At 39.3% G+C, this 23444-nt stretch overlaps 1 protein-coding gene across 1 annotated transcript in view; it reads left to right on the forward strand.

Moving 5' to 3' along the window:
* The window catches only part of LOC146307053 (thyrotropin-releasing hormone-degrading ectoenzyme-like), a 196880-nt gene that overhangs the window by 100783 nt on the left and 72653 nt on the right, over positions 1 to 23444 (forward strand). Inside the window, exon 5 of the mRNA XM_084711463.1 lies at positions 5071 to 5225. Coding sequence (XP_084567589.1) covers positions 5071 to 5225 — 155 coding nt within the window. The remainder of the gene's footprint in view (positions 1 to 5070; positions 5226 to 23444) is intronic.

Below are 23444 nucleotides of genomic sequence, written 5' to 3' on the forward strand. Positions count from 1 at the left end.
TAAGCAGAAACTACAGCAGAGAATTTTTTTCAGTTGAATCAGATTAGGCTGTTTGCTGTAAATATTTGTTGTTTGGGTTTTTTTTTTTTGATAGAGTTGTTTGTTTGAAGTGGTTTGAGTGGGAAAATGCTGATTTGAGTAAGAATTCTAGTGGGCTTTAAAAGGATGTAGAACCTTTAATTATACATATTATTGCTCAGATGATGCCAAAACTGTTAAAACGAGATCTGAGTTATAAACAAAGTGTGTTTTTTCCAAGTTTTTATAGTGTATTATCATTGTTTTGGTTCTTTAAAAGCCTCTTCACTCACATTATGAAAGATCATAATATTGGGCAGTTAAATACTGAGGCTACAGGTTAGTGTTGAGGAGTAACTGTACATTTTAATATCGTACTGCTGTATATTAAAATAAATGAGTGAGAGCTGCTCCAGCCTTCAGGCAGCACAGAGTTCTGGATACCTCAAAACATTTAACACTGCCTTCATTCTGCCAGAGAGATGCATGCTGGGTAAAAAAAAAAAAAAGGGCGCCTGGCGGTCCGAAGAATCGTATCATGACATGTGTTCGTACCTGATTAACTTTCAGACAGAGATGACTGACGGCTGCTGCAGAGTTCAGCTTTCAAACAGAAATCAAACAGCTGACGGAGCTCAGTTCTCTGCTGCGAGGCTGTTTTTGATCCCGTTAAAAACCAGACGTCTGGATTATTCCTTCACTTCAAGGTTCATCTTGGGTCACAAGAACTTTTAAGTATGTGTTTATCTTGTAATTTGGGCCACAGCCATCAGTGTTCTCCTGATCTACAGTCAGTGGCTTAAAATAAAACCTCAAAGTGGCCACTAACAGGAAACTAGTTTGTTTTGCTTGTGTTTTTTTTCAGAAAAGTAACTATCTCAACAAGTAATTGAGGCTTTTTTCTAAATAAAAGCTCTATACAGTAACTGTATCTTAATAGAAAGCTTAGGATGTGGCTTATTCTTCAAAATAAAAGAGAACACAGGATGAGGTTGTTTTTTTTTTCAAAATAAAAGCTCCAGACAGATAATGTATGTTAATTGGAAACTGAGGGTGAATGTATCATTTCATTTACATCTTTTGGCCTTTGAACCTCAATGATACACCCATTAATATTTAATTTCTTAATTAGCAGAAGTAATATGAGTATGGGGATATGCACCAACCAATTTCTTGAGATTTTTTTTTTTTCTCACTATTCTCATCTTAATTTAACAGCATCAACACCTTAGCCGGTGGTTTGTAACATACAGATGTGTGGTGGGACTTCAGCTGTGACATGTCACAGAATGTGTCTGTGTAAATCCATCCCTGTTATTGTGCTTTTTCACTTAAATGTAAGTTTTGAATGTTTTTCCTCAGGCGTTCCTTAACTTACCACATACACACACTCACAGTGAGCTGTTCGCAAGGCTGTGATTGCAGCGGCAGGATGGATGGAATAAAATATGAGAGAAAAAGTCGCTCAGACACAGCTTATAGACTGCTGCTGCTGTGTGTGTGTGTGTGTGTGTGTGTGTGTTTGTGTTCTCCCAGCAGGAGTGTTTCTATCTTTGAAACACTCCAACAACAGATTTAATAAAAGCCTGTGTATGTAAACATTTGCATGAGTCTCTGTGTGTTTTACTGCTCCTCTGTCAGTGTGTGTGTGTGTTTGAGTGTGTGTGTGTGTTTGTGTGTGTGTGTGTTTTGCTCACTGTACTACCTGCCAACATGAGCAGCGACAGTGACCCACAGATCATGTGATGACTGACAGTTGTCAGACCGCTGTGATGTCACTCTTTGCTCAGACGATTGACAGGTTCAGGCCGGCAGTGGTCCACGTGGAGACACTCAAACAACACGTACAAACTGAGAGTAAAAGTGCTGCCTGGAGGTTTTTATGGCGAGAAACAAAAACCGGATTTTGCACCTTGTTTAATCAAGAGCAGATTAACATCACTCTATGAAAAAAACAACCTCTTTAATCTTCTCTAACAAAAAGCTAGCAGGTACAAAGCTTTCTTTTTTTATCCCGTCTTTCATCTCGCTAAACATAAATAGGTAACATTGTATTTGAAGAGGTTTGCATAAGACTGACATAACACTGTCATAATTATGGCATGACACATGTTATGAACTTGTACATTTGAACCGTCATACATTTTGTAAATTATTGTAGCTTTATTCTCTTATATCAGCTACAATTTTGCAGAAAATATCACCCTTTTCTCTCCTGTTTCCAGTGGAGAGTGTGAAAGAAGAGCCAAAGAATAGAAAATCTTTTATCTGGCCGGTTGGTTCCAGTTTGGATCCCAGTGAACACGCTGTTGTCTGCATGTGATCCTGTAACACTGATGAAGGTCACTGCTGCAGCCGAAGTGCCAACGAACCTGATTTTAAATTTAAATGAGGACCTGAACTCTTTTTCACTCATTTACTTGAGAGAAACACCTTTTCTTCTCACTGAAACACAATCAGGCTTCTTTTTTTTTAAGTGAGAAAGCTCATTGTCACCTTTTCACCTCCTCTTTTTCTTCTCCTCCTTTTTAATCAGGGTTCTCTGAAAAGAACCCCCCGCCCCCTTCCATTTCCCCTTTTCCACTTTAAACAACTCAAACTGTAGACTGAATAGAGAACAATTTCTACATTAACTCTTTATTATTCTGGTTTGGTCTCCACCCTGAAGAAAACATCTGATTATTTAAAGATCTAGAACCATAAAGTGTTCTTTGGCTTGTCCCCATAGAAGAACTCTTTTTGGATCTCACCCAGGACCCCTACAGAGAACCTGTTTATGGTGTAATGGTTCCACCCAGAACTCTCTCTGGAGATTCTATTCAGAGCCTTTCCACCTTCTGAGGGTGCAAAGAAGAACCAACCCAGGGGGTTCTACAGTGAACCCTTGATAAATTCCAGGGTTTAAATCTAGAACTCACAGAGGGTGCTCTACTGAAATCCTTTTTATATTCTAAGGGTTTTATTTCGAACACAGTCAAGGAGTTCTACAAAGAACCTTTTTGTATTCCAATGGTTTCATCTAGAACACACTGAGGGGGTTCTACAGGGAACCTCTTTATATTCCAATGGTTTTATCAGGAACCCACCCAGGGGGTTCTACTGAGAACACTTTTGTATTATGGTACAACAAACCGTTGATTGAACTAGTATTTCTAGGATTTCAGGAATCTTTGACAAACACTTTGTAACTTTGTAACACTGGTAAAAATGGGGGTTATTAGCATCAGCTTTCTTTCAAACCATATTCATTATTGCATATTCATGTATAATAAATTAGCGTGTAAGTACATTTTCAGGAGGAAGTGTTGAAACAGGAACTGCCAACAGCCAATGCGGCAGGATTTTTCATGATGTAGATTCCCCAAAGACGTGTAAAAAACTTCAAGCTAAAAACAAAAACGGGGCTCAGGTGCAGCTCACAGCTGACTCACTCACTTCAGGCAACATTATGCTTAATTATTGCATCACTCAAAGTATGATGGGAGCATAATTAAATACTCTCAGTACATACAGTATATTGACATTACAAAAGCTCAGAATCGGGAGGCTGCCCGTTGTTCTGACAGCTCGTTATTCTTAAACCTCAACTGTCCAAAAATATCCCATTTGACTGTTGTCCAACAGACCGTTATCCCCAAATCTGAGGCCCACTGCTCAGCCCATGTCTCTGAAATACACACTGTCCCTGGACTTTTTTGTCTGCTTAGGTGGGAGCTGAAAATGCAAGTTGAAAATATTCAATTTGAGCAAAAAATCGCAAGGCGCTGCGTGGGAGGGACCAGGTGGAGTGGAGAGACCGAGCTGCTGAGCACTGAGGAGCTCTGGGGCAGAAAGATGAGCCCGACTTCACCCCAAGTCACACTGAATTCTGTTTCAGTTTTGGCTTTCAGAGCAATGGGTGTTTGTTTCCAGGACAATGCACTATTGGAACATTTGCTCCACATTCATACAATCATACATTTTTAGCAAAAAAAAAAAACAAGAAGTATTGAAAAAGTACCAAAATTTTGGTATGCCATGCAACACTACAGTTCGCTTACAAAGGTTTGGAGCAGTGGGTCTTCAGAGGAATGGACCTTCGTTTTCTGGAAAATGTGCTATTAGAAAATTCACTCCACTGTCTGTGTGAATGCACCAATATTGACCTACAACAAGTACAGAATGTTGGGAAATTCTAATACCAGACAGTTAACGTGTGTAGATTAGGAGCAATGGGTCTTCAGAGTGATGGGCGTTTTTCTGGATAATTGGAATATTATTGGACAGATTTGTTTTCTGAATTGGACATTTTTGGGGCTTCAGAATAATGGACCGTTGGAGCAATGGTCCGGCACCCTGAACATCTCGTTAACGTGGTTCTTGGGAGTCTACTCGTTCATATACTGAAATTCGGTGCATGTTGAAAACCTGTGGACATACACTTCATGACTTCAAAGAAATAATCTGAATGAAATGCTTTATAACTTAGAACTTTCAGTGGATGACTTTCACTTTTACTTTGACTATTTGTCCAGGGAGGTTACCGTCCTTACCGCTGACGTTTAATTACTTCCTCACTGCTCTAATAAATCTCCTTTACTGAAGGTAAACTCCTCCTTCAGCTCCTCCTCTTTCTCTCTTAAGTCATATTCAAAGTTTCCTCGCTCAAAGGGATCCTTCTCTTTCTCCTCCTTTTCATCTTCTCCCTCCTCTCCCGTCCTCATTCTGATTCTATTGCTTGTCTCCGTTCTCCGTGTCTTTCCTCATCGTTCTGTCTGTCTGTCGGCCTCCCTCTCATACAGATATATGTAGAATTATATCTGAGGACTCCATATATCCATGTTGTGGGGATAAAAGGATTCTTTGGCAGGTTGTTAAAATGACTCATGAGTTTAATTTTAACCCAAAATGGGATCTGCTCTGATGCCAGCAGTCATTCTGTCAGAGCCTCCATCGCTTTTTATTTTAATGGTGGAATCTCAGTGGATGAAAGTGACTGGGAGTTTATTAATGGAGGAACACATTCAGCGTGTGTTGAAAAGCCTTTAACGTCTTGTTGTTTGTGCTTTTCAGACTTGTTGGCTGTGCCCAAACATCCCTACGCCGCCATGGAGAACTGGGGGCTGAGCGTCTTTGTGGAGCAGAAGATCCTGTTGGATGCCGAGGTGTCGTCGTCATCCTATCAGATGGAGCTGACTATGGTGGTCGTCCACGAAATCTGCCACCAGGTAGGGGCATTTAAACACCTTAATCAACAAGTGACCCTGCCTGAGTCCCACCCCTTTGAGCAGAACTTCAGTCAGTTTTCTCCTGTCCTGTTTTCTGTATTTTGAAATGCTACATGCTAGGCTCGTTTGTGTTGAAAATAAACCAAATTAACAAAATGCTTGCTAACTAGCTAGCCTTTTGCTAACATTAGCTAACTTAAGATGTGACTAGGCTCTAGGACAAGCTAAGGTCTAGGGTCTATGTACATGATTTGTTATGTTCTAAGCTCTAAGTACAGAATATTCTATGTTCTAGACTCAAAGTACAGAATAGACTATGTTCTAGGCTCTAAATACAGGATACACTGTGTTCTAGGTTCTAAGTACACTATGTTCTAGGCTCCAAGTACAGGATACCCTACATTCTAGGCTCTAAGTACAGAAAAGACTATGTTCTAGGCTCTAAGTACAGAATATTTTATGTTCTGGGCTTTAAGTACAGAATACAATATGTTCTAGGCTCTTAGTACGCTATGTTCTAGACTCCAAATACAGGATATCTAGGCTATCATAAACTTTTCCAAAGACAGCAAATATGTAAAATATAGTGAAATTTGCTGAATGAAAAATGCACAAAAATGAAGAGACTGTTTTTCATTTTGATGAACAATCATAACAATATTGAGTAAAATGGAAGTGAGGCAGAAACAGAAACTTGCATTTCATCCTGATGGTGGCATCAGACAAAAGGTCAGCAGTTGGACGCAGTCATTCTCTGGGCACCTCAACTGTCCACAGTCCACTGGACCAAAATCTTGGACAGACTGAAACAAAATGAAACAAAAATACCAACCACCGCTAATATGGGCCAAAAACATTCAGTCAGACCTCACTGTGGTGGGAAACACTTAATATTCAATGGGAAAAAATGCAGTCTAGCTGGCAAAAACAAATTTTAATACACGTCCACTCGAACTGAAAATGTTTCATCTTGATTGAAACGTCTTGTAACAACAGTTTCCGCCGCTGCTGCCTGCCAGCACGCTGCTCATTAGGCAACACACGAGGTAACAGGTTTGATTTATAATCTCTCTCAGCTGACGAGGATCAACCAGCAGCAGGCGGTGAAGATGCTGTGGTAAACTTAAATTTTATTTTCTAACCACTTTCAAGTGTTGGAAAATACAATGTGGCACCTTTTCCAAATTGGAGTCATCCAAGAGAAATATGTTTCTCAGACTGTGTTGTTGATAGTGCTGCCGGCGCACGTGTGATTCTGTTAAGCTGCTGATGCTGAATAAGAAACCGAGGCGACACTACATCTCAAAGTCACATGTTTTGTCAGGTGACATAAGATTTTTAATATTGGAGCATCAGTGTGCAGCATGTTGTTGTTGGAGCTGCAGGAGGTGGAACATGTTTGAACAGCGTCTTGTCTTCAGTCCGTGTATCACCATAAGGATTTCCTTGGGATGTTGTGAGGGAAAACCCTTTAATCTCTAAGCGTTTGTCCTCAGCAACTTAAATATTTCCATATGTGTTGCTAGAAGGCCCTTCGGCGACTGCTTCCTTTTAAAGTCAACTTTATTGTGACATATACAGCCATACAAAGTAGGTTTACACAGTCAGATTCAGTCTCTAAATTTAACCCAGCCTAGTACTGGGATGGCCCCTCAGGGACCAGTACGGGTCCCCCGAGAGACTCACTACAGCTGGTAAACACACAGTATACAGTCCCTCAGGGGACCCAAACCAGTCGCTTAAAAATGTGATTTAGGAGGAGAAGATAGAAAACACACTTGTTCAGGACAGAGAAAACCCACTGCACACTGTTAGCAATGTTAGCAACATGTTTGACTAGAGGATAGATTTGACATTAGCACGAACAACTGTGTAGCTAGCGAGTCAAAAGTTAACATAACTCTGTCTCATAATCAGGTTTGGGGAGTAACAGGTTACATATTAACAGGATTACATGATTAGGATACACAAAGAGGTAAATGTATCCCATTACAGTTAGAGAAGAAAGAAAGTGTAATCAGATTACATAATATATGGTAAAAATGGGGATTATTAACAGGATTACAATTTTCTTATACATTCAAAATAAAGGATAATATAATACCAAATGTAGTGCCGGTAACATTAGCTCCACAGACAAACTGCTAACGTTAGCTAAACAGACCAGCTGCTAACATTAGCTACAGCAACAAACCGCTAATGATAGCTACACAGACCAACTGCCAATGTTAGCTACAGAGAAGTATATAAAAAAGTATCAAGAACTTAAAATTTACTTTTTAAATTATTTACATGTTTAATTACTTAATCATATTTATTTATTTGAACTAATTTGACTTGTCTATGAAACTTAAATAACCTTATGGCTGTGAGGTCACAGGACATTTCTGATACTGAATGACTATAAAAACATGTTTGTCATTATCTTGATTATACATAATAACTGATGATGCTCTTTTCAGGAGCTAAAAAAAAATAAATAAAGATAAAATGATCGTATGAGGGTTCTGCAGTGTGTCACTAACCGCCTCCCTGAGTGTTTCGACTCTGACTTTATCGTTGTTTTGGATCAGGATAATGAGAAAAAAAGCTTTTTTTTGCCACTAAAACATTTACCAAAACACAAGAAGCTGCTTTATTCAGATTATCCTTTTCACACCATCTGTGTTTGCTTATTACCTCGGCCATGCGGGTGATTGTTTTCTTCCCTCTTGTTTGTTTTCTTCTGTTTGCCAGTTGGCAGGAGATTTTAGAAATGCATGAAACAGATTTTTAGTGAATTTTTTTTTTTGGAAAGTTCAACAAGAACCACTGATCAGTTCTGCACTCCAAGATAAGATATTCCCGAGCATGCATGATCTCCACAACTGCACACGTATTCCATGAAAAACTTATTATTGGAATAACTTTTTTAAGGGGTTCTGCAGCCGTGGCTGAAGTAAACAATGCTTGTTTACCTCTCTGAGTGCTCTCGAGCTGTCTGTCTTTGATTTCTTGACTTTGTTAGAGCTCGTGAATATGACATTTTTGGGTGTTCAGCTCCCAGGCCGTGCACATTGCTCCCCCGCTGCATGTGCAGTCTTGTCAAAACAGCAGCACGGAGCTTTAAATAATGTTCATGAGGTAAAAACGTCCCTTTAGAGGGAAAAAAAAATGATGCACCTGCAGCAGCTAAATTTGTTGATGATACTTTATCTGGCTGAGACTAAAACACACACCGCTGTCACCGCGCCTGAACCCGCTGCTGTGAAATTACGCTCTCTCACATTCAGCTGCACCACACTTTAAATTTAAACAGAGAAAAATAGTATTTTATAATAGTAATAATGGTTAATAGTAAAGTATGACGTCAGACCCGGGGTGAGGAGAAAAAGCACAGACTTTTCCTTTAACGGATGCAAATGAGCCGGGTGTAAACAGACTGAACGTGACAGAAGTCAAAACAGCTTCAGCTGCAACGCCAATGATGCATGTGTGTGTGTGTGTGTGTGTGTGTGTGTGTGTGTGTGTGTGTGTGTGTGTGTGTGTGTGTTACAAAGCTCCCCGGGCAACAACAACAGCAGAGGAGATGATCCTGTTTTTACAGTACGACATCGAGTACGTGACAGGCAGACAAACACGATGAAGCAGAAGAAAATTTAAAGGTTTCAGTCAGCGGAGAGAAAGAGGGAGACGCAGGACGAGGAGGAGGGAGATAGAAGATAAGAGCGTGGGAGACGGCGAGACAAAAGAGGCGACGAAACAAAGTGAAGCAGGGGGAGAACGGAGATGACATCCGTTAAAGTGGAGTAAGAGATACGGAAAAGATGAACAAAGACAGAAAGGGAGCGTGACACTGTAAAAAAAAAAAAAAAGAAAAGAAAAGAAAAGAAAATATCCAAAAACGCTGAGCTTCATTCAGTTCGTGCTGCGGAGGATTACAGCTCAGAGTCACTGCAGTTTTATTAAAGTGTCACTTTCAAACATGTGTTTGATGACCAGTTAACTCAGCAGTGGTTTGGTTTTATTCTGTCATTAAACACAAAAACAAACAAACAAACAAACAAATAATAAAAAACATTCACACTGATGATGGCAGCTGATTAAAAGAATGATTTTTACTGTGGACTGAATAGAAACGTAATAATGAATAATAGATGTTTCAGTGTTTCAGTGTCATACTGGACTGTGACAATACAAGCTTTCATTTTTATTATTTTTATTTTCTAAAGGGACTGCAGCTGATTCCTGCATTTTTGTATTTTTGTTTTGTAATTTTTACAAAATGTTTTACATTTATTTTATCTTAAGAAAAAAGGAAAGCAGAAGCACTTTAACTTAAAACTAATTGCAAATTTTGTGCACTTTCTTAATATCTGTCTTTATTTCATTTTATTTATTTATTATTGACAACAAGAATGTGCACAACATAATATGGACAAAATAAGAGATAATAAATATAAATAATGAATAAATCATATAAATAAATGATAAAAATAATGAATAATTAAATGAGAGGAAATATGAAGAACATTTTTCTTTTTTCTTCACTTTAATTTTTAATGTCATTTTGAAGTTTAAGTGTCATTATTCAATAAATGCATCATGTCAAATCAGGCGTAATCACTGCCTATTGATTAATTATCAATGAATTCAGTTTTAATCACTTTAATTTTTAATGGCGATTACTTGATTAATGATTAATGATTAACATCTATAATTAAAAGCTAAAACACATTTTAAATGGGCAGAAAATGCTGCTGGTGTGTCTTTTTTTTTTTTTTTTTTTTTACAGGATTATAATTGAATAAAGTATTAAAATGTCAATTAGATGTTTTGATGTTCATTTTGGGTAAATTAATTGCAACATTAATCAAATAATAAAAAAAAAACATCTTCAGAAGAGTTAATAGTTAATCGTTTAACTCTGAATTGAATCCTGACTGAAAATATAGAAATTATTTCATTATGCATCACAGTGAAGTAACTTAAAATGTGTAGGCTGAAGCAACAGTTTGGAACGCCGACCCTTTTAATAAGACATCATATTAAACAAGGTGAGATCAAACAAACAAATTAAAAAAAATAAACAAACTACAGTTTACATCTTAAAAGTTCCTCGATCCTTTACTTTATACCCGTGTTACCATCTGATCATCCATTTTCATTTTTGTTCAGCGTGTTAATTTTAAACTTTTCTTAACTTCCATAAATTCACTCTTTTGAAGGAAATACAATAAAGTTTTTTCATTAGTCCTCACTAATGAGTTTTTGAGCATAAAAATCATGTTGACTTTCTCTCGGTTTAAACTTCTTCTGGAAACTTCCAGGTAATAATTGCTTCTTTGCTCTGAACAGAATTTGAATCTTTTTAAAACCAACCAAATCTTCACATTTTCGAACTCTGAGTTTGATTAGAGTGTTTTAGATTTAGCTTTAGTTCGTGTTTCAGAAGAGACAAAAGAACCGTGAACCAAACTACTTACACAGGAGACTGACTTGATATTTGTTCCCCACATTCACACTCAGTAAGTTACAGACGTGGAGTGTAAAGGAACAGTATAAGCACAATAAGTCTTGATTTAAAAGGTCTTTAAATTTATATGATATTGTAATTGACTTTGGGTGTGTTGTAATATTTAAAGGTACTTCCTCGAAGCTGGAAGGCTCAGTTCACTCAACCAAACAGCCTCCGTTCTTCAGGGACCAGAATGTTCTGCAGGGGTTTTTCTCTCCTTCAGCCACAGAACAGATTAGTTCTTTTGATGCAGGGAAAGGTTTTTGTTCTGGTGCTGTTGGAAGTCGGTGTAACTTTTGACTCTGCGGTCAAAAGCATCACGATCGATGGATTGAAACAGCGGGTGGTTGCCTCTGTGTCGGAACTGGACCGGCTCTCCTCCTACATCTCTGACAGGTTTGTCCGGGTTCAGATCTTTGAACGCACCCTCTCCACCCAGCTGACTGAATTCGTCTGGTATTGTGACGTGACACAGCAGTTTCTCAGTCGAACGATAATTGGTCCAACAAGCACCACAGGGGGGACTGATGATCGGTCAGTTAGTCCCACAGGCAGTGGTGGCACCGTTATCAAGCTGACGTTAGATTCAGGTGCATCGAACCGCCTCCCCTCATGGAAATCAGTTAGAGTCGCAGCAACGTCACACCGCTGCTGTGGATAACTACGTGTCGGTATCTGCAGCTCTGTCCCGTGGTGAACCCCAGGGTTCTGGTCTGGGTCCCATCGTGTTGTCTTGTTTACGCTAACCCTTCAGAACAGCGAGCAGCTGAACTCTACATCAACTGTTTTGCAGAAAGCAAGTTAAAGCCAACAATGACAACAACAGGGCTTGGGAGAAAGAAACAAGCTGACATTTGGGCCCATCTTCGGTTACAGTAAAGTTTGGACGGGAAGAAATGTGGTCGTAAAATATCTGGTAAAGGAGAAACACGTTAAAGATCAGCACAAAGAAATTCAGGAAGGTAACGTAACGTTTTTCGAGCCATATCATCCCAACTAGTGAGGTGGTGGTGGTTTCATTATGTCGACTTGTGTTTCTCATCCTTGAGGTGGTTTTCTTGAGGCTACACAGCGTGTGGAAATGTTCTTACTTTCACTATTAAACACAGCCGTGAGTTCTTGGTCTAAAACCAGACCAACAGTGAACAAAGACGTGGGCAGATGCACACTGAGGTGAGGTGTTGAAATATCCATCTCTGAAATTTCTGCCTCCATCCTGAAATAATAAAGACGAATAAAAATTCATTCATTCGGTCCGCGGTCGTATTTCAAATCTTTCAACGCCTCCTGGCAGCTCAAACTATCTGCATGGATGGATACAAATATAAGCAAGTGAGAATTTTTTTTTGTATTTGGCTGAGCTGGCCCTTTAACCGTCCGACCCAGCTGAAGCGGTCTATAACCACGGTGCTGTATGGGATCATTCTGATGATGGAAATGAAAAGGTTCAGTGTAAATATTGCGGTGCCTGTGGCAGACTGAAGTATGTGTCGTTTTCATTTAATTTCCTCCAGGATGTGGCCTCACACTCACATTTCTCTCTGTAGAGTCTGGATGAACGTTACCTCCAGGCGTCTGCTGGTGTGCAGCAAAAAAAAAAAAAAAAGCTGTAGACTGTATAACCAACAATGTTAGGCTTTAGAGTGTGATGCTCCGCAGTATATTAAGTCATAAATAATATTGGATGTGTCATAAAAGTGCCATTATTGTGTTTATGTCTGGTTTTGACTCCCTTTCACTTTTGTTTTTGTCTGTTTGTGCATCTTTGTTCATCTCCTTTGTTAGTTTAGAGAGGAGAGTGAGAAGAAAGGAAGATGATAAAGTAATCTTTTGTCTGCCGCTTTGCACTCCATTTCATCCTGAAGCCATTTATTTGTCTCCCTCGCACACAACACTCACACACACACACACACACACACACACACACACACACACACACTTAGAAAGCAAGAGAGAGAGAGAGAGAGTTGTTTGAAGCTCCCAGTAATCAGTCAGTTCAGTTGTGTAAGGACTTTAGCTGGAAAACAGAAACAGACTTTTATTCTAAAACCTGTTTAGAGGAATGGGTAAGCTGCACATGGACTGTGTGTGTGTGTGTGTGTGTGTGTGTGTGTGTGTGTGTGTGTGAGTGAGTGTGTGTGTGTGTGTGTGTGTGTGTGTGTGTGTGTGTGAGTGAGTGTGTATTCATGATGTTGTGAGGACAACAGTCTGTTCACTCAGGTCAAATCATTCTTGATGAACGACAGTTGGAATTATAATATTTATTGTATGTTTGAGACTTGTGTCTGTAAAATATCAAATAATACTGTTAACCCTGTGTGATACAACAGGTATGTCTAAATTTAAGACTGGTTTGCACCAACAACAATTACTTTAATCTAAGATTAGGTCGAATTAAATCTGATTATATAAAATAAAAATGCATATATCCAGATTTTGAATTAAACAGAGTTCTATTGCAATAACTTCCATGTAGTAAATCCAAGTTTGAACCTAAATTAAGATTTTAATCAATATGGAGATGCCTGCTTAAAAATAATAATAAATCTGAGTGCTCTTGGAAGTGTAAAAAAGGAGGGAAACCATTATTTTCCCCTGCCCTGTTTGAGCAAATGTTGCATTGTTTGCCAGCAAGCAATAAAGGGGAAAAAAAGAAATGTTATATTATGTGCTAGATGGCTAAAAAAGTTAAAAGAACAAATAAAAAACAATCTTATATTGTTTGCTATGTTAATAAAATGCTGCATTGTTTGGTAGTAAAACAAGTATTGTCTGTTTGTGAACTAAAAAGTTTTCAAAATGTTATACAAAACACACATTAAATCCTTTGCTAGCTAGCCAAAAAGTTAAAAAAAAAACAAAAACATATATTGTCTGTTAGTTAGCTAAAGTTTTTTAAAGTGATATTGCTTGCTAACTAGCTAAAACACACACATAATACATAATAAGACATAAATATTCCTAAAGACTCCTTCATGTTATGACAGTGTAATTACAGTCTTATGCCACACCTCATCATTTATTTTACAGTTAAACTCAAAGTTATGACCACGTAGAGGTAATGTGACGCCTCAGGGACTGTAACTTGATGTCCTCACATGCTTAGGAATACAGATGTGAGTGTGTGCATTAGAAAATATATTGTAGCCATCAATCAATAGTTAGATTAGCGTCGTCTGCTGCCTTTATGTTTTTATGTCGTCATCCATCAGACACAACGAGGTGATCTGAGGACTTGAAGGCTGACATTTTAGAGAATTACATCAAAATCAGACTGTTACTCCGGTGTTATATTCTAGACTGAACCACCTGGTGGTTTTAACATCAGACTGTTGGTAGAAACTGAAGTGGTGTTTATGCTGCTGCTGCTGCTGCTGCTGCTGCTGTTGTTGTTGTTGTTGTTCTCAGGTGAACAGATGGAGAACATGTGGACTGAAATGTGAGCAGACAGGCTGTTTGCCTCTATCAACTGAAGGAAACACAGATGGAGTTGTACAGTAGATCAGAAATGAGCACAGCTGATGTTTAACAGTGTGAAGGGAGTCAACGCGCCTCAGCTGCAGTAATGTCGCTTCACTCCACCTCCTCTCTGGAAAGTCTAAAACTCTAAAAACACTTTTTGTCCTCAATTGCTAATTTCACTCCTAATGTGTGCCTTGGTGGCTGTATTGAAAAGTATTGTTCCATGAATAAGATATTAAACCTGTAAAAACTGATTTCTTGGGCCACCTGGGGGGAATTGGAAAAAAACTTTTTAGCACAAAGTGGCATCCAGCAGTTACAGAGCAACATTATTATTCATTTGGAGTCGTGTTTGTGTCCAGCTGATGAATTTAAGTCCAATTTTCACTCTCTTTTTGCTTTGTTTTTGGTCTCCACCAACTCCTGAGGGAAATATCCGGCTGTAAATGCTCCACTGTGTTCACCACAGTGTAGACAGTCTTTTTCTCACAGCTTCTTCTCTGAAAGCAGCTGCCTGCTGTGACCGAAAATGAGACCGAACAAAAACAGGAAAGTTGTGGCCTGACAGCTAAACAATGAGCTGAAACGCACTTTAAAGCTCGGTAAAGCCGAGGGGAGATTTATCACCAGCAGAGAAACCTTTCTCAATGTCACTGGATAAATTGATCAATACAAATATTGATAATGGCTGCTTGTATTGTTTGGTTTATGTGGGACTTTATGTGCAGATCCTGTGGAGACGGTCCACTCCAATCAGATTCTTCTTGCCATGAGCAGGTTGTGTGTTCAGTAATAGCTTTGGATCCATCCATCCATCTTCAACTGCTCATCCAAAGTCGGATCACAGAGGAAACAGTTCCAGCATGAGACCCCAGACTTTCCCCGGCTACATGAACCAGCTCTGACTGGAGGATCCTGTTGTACTGCACAGTTTTTAACAAAGTGATGAACCTCACTCCATCCATGCTTGTGAGTGACTGAGCCACTCGACTGCACAAATGCTAATTGACTGGGTATTAAAGGGTTAATACCCAGTCAATTAGCATTTGTGCAGTTGAGCATCACACAACTTTCAGTCTTTTGTTGTTCTTGTCCCAACTTTATTGAACTTTTTTGAACCACTTTGTCCTGTATTCAATTGAATATGAGTCAAAAATGATTTGCAAATTATTGCTTTCTGTTTTTATTTGTGTTTTACACAACGTCCCAGCTTTTTTGGAATTGGGGTTGTGTATATGTCCAGGTGGATGTGCTGGTGTTACATGTGGAGCGCAGGTTTGTCTGCAGTCGTGTGTACAGGCAGAGCGTACAGGCGTGTGTCCACAGTAGTCTTCATCAACTCTGCACTGCAAACCACCAAATGGTTAAAGTTGTTCTGACACACACACACAGACACAGACACACACTGACACACACACACACACACACACATGACCGTGTTTGCCAGGAGATGCTCTGAGTTTATTCCTATCAGCTGTCTGTTAATTAAAACAGACAAAGAAAAACACTGGATGGGATTCAGGAAAACAGATTTACTCTCTTCATCTGTTGATCTCTCCCTCATTAATTCAACCATATGCAGGAGAAAATAGCACAGTATGTATTCTGGCTGGCTGACAGCAGAGTCGGGGTCGTGCAGCACACACACACACACACACACACACACACACACACACACACACACACACACACACACGTATCTCTACCCTTGTGAGGATTCTCGATGGACGTACAGCATCCCCTGCTTACATATTAGCCTCAATCATGTTAAGACCACAGCTACATATAAAACCATTACCAAATCCCAGTCTAACCTGAACCCTGAAACCCCTTCGAGAGATTTCAGTCTGGAAAACGTCCGCTGAGAATTCTGTCTGCTCTGTCAGATATTTACCTGCAAATTTAGAATCAACCAGACCTGCAGGCAGGTTTTAACGGGGTCCAAGTAGGTTGCAAAAAAGACATTTTCAGATCAGAAGACCAGACGCTGATGACTTGAAAGATTAAAATTATGAAATGATTTGGCTCTACAATTGCTAAACCTTGATGTTGCATCATTTCCTTGAGTGTCATTATACAAGCAATCCACCACATTGTCCATTTGGGGATTTGACCCCGTGACCTTACAGTGACAGTTGCATGTCTTTGGACGACCAGACCATCAGAACAACACAGACGTCTTTGACATCAGCTGACACTAACCTTTAGTTCTGCATACAGTTAATAAAGTACCGTGATGAAGTGAACCAGAGTGAATCATTTAACACTTTAACACGTAAGCATGATGAAATATTCAACTGGTGATCAGTGAATCATAGTGAAATGGTGAGACTTACCACAAGACAGAGCATGCAGCTGCCTCGGAGACTTGTCCATCATTATTATTTGTCTTGTGGCCTTTAAGATCTTAATTATTTCGTTATAATGGGATCACAAGAACAGCTCTGGTTGGATGTTCCAAGAGCAAAAAGTTTCCTCAAGGGACTCGGGTGAGATATACTTTCCGGTAGTAGAGGAACTTTATTAACCAAAGTCATAGAAGATAATTTGGCTAATGTTTGTGGGTCTTTAGGCAGCGTTTGAAATGCAGACAACAATTGGCTGAAGGAACCTTTTAGTTCCTTGAAAGTGGTTACTGGGATTAAAAAGTTCTGGATAGGTTGGGCGGAGACGTGGCTATGGCTCCACATTTCAAGCCACCTGATTTTTAAATGTCCGATCATCATGCTGCTGTGAGTTTCGGTTTGCTCTCTCTGGTTGGGTTTGTTCGGCAAAACTACTTTTCGGATCAGATTTCGTTATCCTTGGGTCTATTTTTGACCAGTTCTGACAGTCCTTCTTAGATCAGGTTTTTTTTTTTACGTTCATTGGGTTTTGGAAGGTTTTTCACGAGTTTATTAAAACTGCTAGCCCTGTGTTACACTTACTGTCATAAGGTTTTATAGATTTTTAAATAAAACAGCCTCAATAGTCTGTTGGTTTGATTTTGGTGAAAAGTTCTTCAGCGATCACTGAGGATGTCCCAACGGTCCTTTTGAGAAACTCACTATGTGATGCAGTTACAGCAGTTCTTGAAATAGTTTTCTTCTTTCAAGCAAGTCTAGGAATCCATAAATAGGTTTCAAAAGTTCTCAAGTCAGATACAAGGTCTTCAGAGGTCCTTGAATGGGTTCTAAGAGTTCTGTGGAAGTTCCAGTGGTGTTTGAGGAGTTTATGAGAGGATCCCAAGAGTTCTTGAAGGGAGTTTGATGGCCGTTATCGGGTCTTAGGGGAAGAATCCAAGAGGCTTCTTCAGTTTCTTTGACTGGTGGGCAGTCCCAGACTTTCTGAACTCTTTGGACGATTCTTTGAGGTCATCGGTGTATTGATATTGTATCACCTGGATGACTGAGAATCACCACGAACAGATAGTTTGGGAGGAACCAGAGACTTCCGTAGCAGCCTCCTTGCTTTTTGCACTTTGAAAGTCAGAAGCAAAGATGACTGACAGCCCAGCAAGTGGTGTTTTCTACCAATTAGGTGTAAGAGGAGTCCTGCTGACATGTAAGAGGTAGATAGAACTGTCAGTCATCTGTTTTGCAGCCAGCTGGAAACAATGTCTGTCTGAACCCTTCTATTATTAGTACAGCTGACGTAGTTTCTTTCTTTAGCTTTCTGAAGTGATCTTCGTAGCTGGAGGGCTGCTGATTTCTGTTGTTACTGTCTACGGCTCCTATTGGTTGAAGAAGTAAAGCGAGTTTTCCTTCACAGTTAAAGGGGGACTCCGTCTGCTTTCTCTTCTGGGTTTTTCAAATGGAAAGTCACACTCAGGAAAAGATCAGTGATGTAGGTTAGAGCGCTGGAATACGTTTTTAGAAGGGCTTTTTTTTTAATGCTACAACAATCATACTTTGACCCACTTTTAACAAAGAACGTGAAAATGTGACAAATTGGAAGGTTTGTCCCTCGTCTCATTCTTGTCAACACGATATCTGAAGAATGCCTTGAAGAAATGTCTTCAAATTCGGACTCAAAGATTTACTGATTAGAACTGACCCTTTGCTAAGCAACAAACAGTAACTATCCAATCATAGCTTAGCAGCCGTAACTAGGGTGCCGCAGGCTTATCAAGCTTCGTCTTTCTCTCCATGTTGAAGGTGTACAGGAGGCTCTATGAAGAGTGATACTCTGCGTTTCATGAGTCTGGACAGTGGCGACTCGACACACACGGCAACAGTAACTAGTGAGAGCCGCACTTTCACTAGAATCTTACATGCCAATATAGCACACTTAATTAAATTCCTTTAAAGTTTTCACTATATATGTTACACGAGTCTGAACAGACTTGGATTCCAGAGGTGTAAAACCCTGAGGTGATAATTCTAGTTAGCATGTGTGATAACTATGAATAATTTTCATTTAGCTGTACATTTATTACCCCGACGTGTGACCTTGCTATTCTCTTCAGTGTAACAAAAACTTCGAGCGTCGACAGCCTTCATGCTTCACGCTTTCTGTGTCAGCTCGTCTTAATAAACCTGCTACACTGATAAATGAGCAGACGTGACTCCCGACACATATGAACTCTGCTCATGATTCCAAGTAGTTTAGGAAAATAAGATGCTTTAATATTAAAATAACAAAAAGAGCATTGCTTTGTGCAGTGAATGTTGTATCTTAAAATGCACTGTTGGTCCTCACAAGGACAGAAGTCCAAGAGTGCACACACAACCACACACTCTCATGCATTATTGTATGTGTGTGTTGAAGCTGTCAGGCTGTATATTTTTCTCTGCAGTGTTTTGGTTCAAAGTGGATAATTTATTACTGCAGACCATGTTTGCATAGAGTTCATTAGAATACAAGGAGCCATAAATCATCTCATTGTTCCCTCTCTCTCTCTCTCTCTCTCTCTCTCTCTACCTGTCTCACTCTTTCTTTTTCTTCCTCTTCGCCTCACCTCCTTCTCTCACGCTCTCGCTTTACTTTATATTTGACTCACGCTGATGCTCAGCTTTCTTTCTCCATCAGTTCAGTCTGGAGCCGCAGAATTATTCCTTCCCGCCGTTGTTTCAGGCTGCTTTGCCCTCTGACCCTCGACCTCCAGACCTCCTGTCAGCGCTGATGTTGTTGATCTGGGAAGTCCAGAAAAGTTTAAAAAGTCTAGGAACTGTTATATTTTCCTTCTGTCAGCTTCTTTTTCTCCTAAACAAGAGCAGACATTCAATGCAAGATAAAACTGCCAGGACAACTTCAATGAAATATTGAATATCTGTAAACTTGAGGAGCTTTAGTACGGTATGTTCTTTGAAAACAAAATTCAGTTTCTGCAGAGGAACAGGAAATAAGACAACCAGGCAGATCTGTAAGACTGCACTGTTGAGGCCCAAAGCAGTAGACATAATTGATGCACGTCAGTTGATGCTCCTGCTCAGGATCTCAGAAACTGTGATCCATCATCTCACCTTTCAAACAATCGCGCTGTCAAGTCGCAGAGCAGAACTCCTCCTTTGCATCAGACAAACTCAGCGACAGAAGACGCTGGCAAACACCGCAATGATCAGATAAACCTCCGTCACTCTGGATTCGACGTTGTGGTGTTTTGCATTGCAAGTGACGCTAAAAACCTCAAAGCTCAATACAATCTGGACGTGCCAGAAAACAGATTTTGGTTGGCAGAACAGGGCTACAGTTTAGTGCAGTCTGAGACTTAGTTTACTTGCTTAGATGTGGGGCTGCAACTAACAATTATTTTCATTATCGATTAATATGCCAGTCATTTCTCCATTTATTGATTAGTTGTGTGGTCCATAAAAAGTCAGAAAAGTTAATCAATGATTCCCAAAACCCCAGATGATGTCCTCAAATGTCTTGGTTTGTCCACAACCTGAAGATATTTAGTTTACTGCTTTAAAAGAGTAAAGAAACCAGAAAATATTCACATTTGAGGAGCGTTTTTTTTTTTTTTTTATGTTTTTTTTCTTAAAAATGACTCAAAACAGTAAATTGATTGGTTGGATTCATTTAATGGTTGACAGCAATGACTGTAGCATAACTATTAAATACAACAGTTGAGCCAAGATAGCCAAATGTTGCTGATTGAAATACCTCAAATACATAAAAAAGATCTGTCCAAAGGTGTTTATTATTTCTTAACTCTGAGAGAAAACAGTAAAAATTCCCCAAGAGGGAATCTGTGAACTCTCTCTTCAGAGAAATCACATTCATTTGGGCGATTCGATGTGATCTGCTTTTGATAGTAATTTTTCACTCCCATTCACTGAGCCTCGCCCAGGAGACACCAGCCTCCCACTTTGAAAACCTCCGGTTTATTGCATTAGCATCTTAACACATTCTAATTAGGACCAAACACAAAGTACAGCGGAGGCTGATGGGGATTTCATTATTTTTTGCAGGTATTTATTCATAAACCAAAGTGATGGACACATGAAAATGTTTTGACCTGCTGGTTGTTGCGAGAGGACAGGTCACATGATCACCAAACTGAGTAGGGTTCAGTCTCTGAGGATCACAAGTGTCTGAAACAAATTTTCTAGGAAATTGATTCAGTGGTTCCATAACAAAACACAAGAGTTTTGCAAATAGCCAAAAGTGATAACGTCATAATTTACTCATGGCCAGGTTTGGAGAGTAATGGATTACATGTAAGAGGATTATGTAATTAATATATTAAAAAACTGTAAACTGTAGTGGTAAAAATGGGGATTATTAGCATGATTACAATATTAAAATACATTTAAAATAAAGGACGTTATATTACCATGCACAATGCTCTGTGTGCTACACAGAGCAACCTCGAAAAATTACCTCAACAGACCAACGTTAGCTTCACAGACTAACTGCTAACATTAGCTTCACAGTTCGGTTCAAACCCCTTTAAAATCACATTTTTCACATTTTTGTTTTTTCATATTTTGCATACCTAAATCAATAAAAAAAAGCTTGTACCAGAGGAACTGTGAAGCTTAAATCCATGTATGAGAGCTCATTTGAAAGGCAACACGCTCTAGTTATTTAAAATATGCACCACATCAGCGTGAACATGAATGAAATATCATCAGTTCTCAGGTTCTCGTCTCCAGTAAGTCATGTTTGAGTAGCGTTACCAAGGCCATCCTCAATGTTACTATAAACTATGAAAATCATTTTACTGTATCTGTGTAAAATGTTTAAACTGCGGAGTTTTTAGTTCACGGTGTCACTGCAAATACCTTTAAAAAAATAACTTTAACCCTGATCATTGCTGGATTAGAGTAGTTTCTGAGACACATACCTGTATTTATTTAAAGATATTTCTTAAAAACACAATTATAGTAACATTTGTGAAACTTCTGTTGAACCTCCGAGGAGAATATTTTCTTTATTGAGCTGGACACAAGCGTCTCCTTACAGCCTCCTGTGCTGCTTCAGCACTGAAGGACAGGAGGGTTTAATCAATAATAATGTGTGAGAGGAATACAGTTATATTTAGCTGTGTGTGTGAGTGTGTGTCTGTGTTTGTGAGTGTGCACGTCGAGCTGCCTCCTGCTCATGTCCGAGGCTAATTAACGGACCATAAACAAACATCTAACACCCTGAGTGTGTGTGTGTGTGTGTGTGAGGCTTATTAGTGAGGCTGAACACACTCCTGCAGCCACTACACAGTGGGTGATCACACATACTCACATATACACACAAATACACATCCAGAAACACACTCACTCTGTCCTAAACAGCTATAATGAGCCACAAACACGCTGATCCTACATACTTATACTGCATCCGAGAGTGTGAACTTGTATATATATAAATGTGTCTCGTAATTTGTTCCAGAAGCAAACAATAACATTTATTATATATGAAACAAAAAATATCAAGGTATCAAGGTCATTTAATTATTCTTCCTACACAACTCTTATGTACAGACAATTAATTAAATCCAGAGTAGAATATGATTTTTTAAAAAAAGAAAGAAAAAGAGAAGAAAGGGAAAATGAAACCACACACATATATTCTGATTGGTTCATTACGGCATCCTAAGGTCTGTTATTTCTTTATAGCAGACCGTTGCTGTGGATACAGTTCTGATTATAGACTCTGGTGGAGCAATAAAATCATTTTAAAATTGATATTTTGTATCAAATTATTGATTTTCTTTGATAAGTAACTGCATGATAAGCAGAATAATATATAGTGAGCAGGTCATTATTGTGAAATAAACCCCGTCAAGATGATTTAAAACCCCTTCCTCTGTGCATTATCCTTTACATACACACATATACATCCAGGAAATAATTATATAGTGCATTTTTTGAATTTGCATCAGGTTGAATGTCAACGGCAGCAACAAGATGATGATGATAATGTGGTCAACATCTTCACATTAAGGGCTCTGTCTTGGCAGCTGGTCAGATATTCCCGTTGAATAACCTGTGCGTAATTCTTCCCTCAAACGTCAGTAATGCTTTCTGATTCTGTTTCCTGCATCAGCAGCAGTGTTAGCAGGAATCCTAGCTAAGAGCATAAACTTTCTGATTGGTTTATCGCATGTAAAACTTAAAACACACTCATGAATTAATCAAGGCACTTGTGCTCGGCTGATAAGGTGTATCCCGCTGTGTGGGATACAGGGCGGGACAGGGCGGGACAGGGCGGGATACCCCCAGATCGCCGTACGATAGGGCCCTAAACGAGCATGAGACCTGACCAGCCTGAATCCCATTTCTTACATCTTGTTTTCCTGACCAGATTTTAGTCAGGTGTAGCCTTAAGTTCAAACTGTAGCATGGCTCTTGTCTTCGCTCACCCCGCTCCTCATCGGGTGGTCGGCGTTGGTGCGTCCAGCTGATGTGACAGTGTGATTGAAAGATGGCGACTGCTTCGTTGATCCTCTCTGGGTCTGTTACTCTTTAATTCAAACCCCACGCCTCCTTTTTCATTGCCTACAAGTTTATTTTTGTGATAGGTGATACGTAAGTGGCCTCAAATATTGGACATTTTGTGCACTGGTATATATAAAAGTATAAAACAGAAGGTCTAAAGGGCAACATAAAAAGACAACGTGTCACAGTGTTACTGGGCAGAGACATCTTATTTCCCTGTTCTAAAATTTGCTTATTATCAACCAAATCCAATGAAAAGATACTCTGATTTTATCTACTAACAAGTGAAGGATTCATTAGCATCTCAATTTTTATTTATTTTCCTAAATCATGGTTTATTTGTGCACTCAGGGGAACATGAATAAACTGATGTGGGTTTATTCATTTGAAGAATGGTGT

This window comes from Lutjanus erythropterus, chromosome 22 (assembly GCF_056507025.1).
Source record: "Lutjanus erythropterus isolate fLutEry1 chromosome 22, fLutEry1.hap2, whole genome shotgun sequence".
Taxonomy (NCBI): Eukaryota; Metazoa; Chordata; class Actinopteri; order Lutjaniformes; family Lutjanidae; genus Lutjanus; species Lutjanus erythropterus.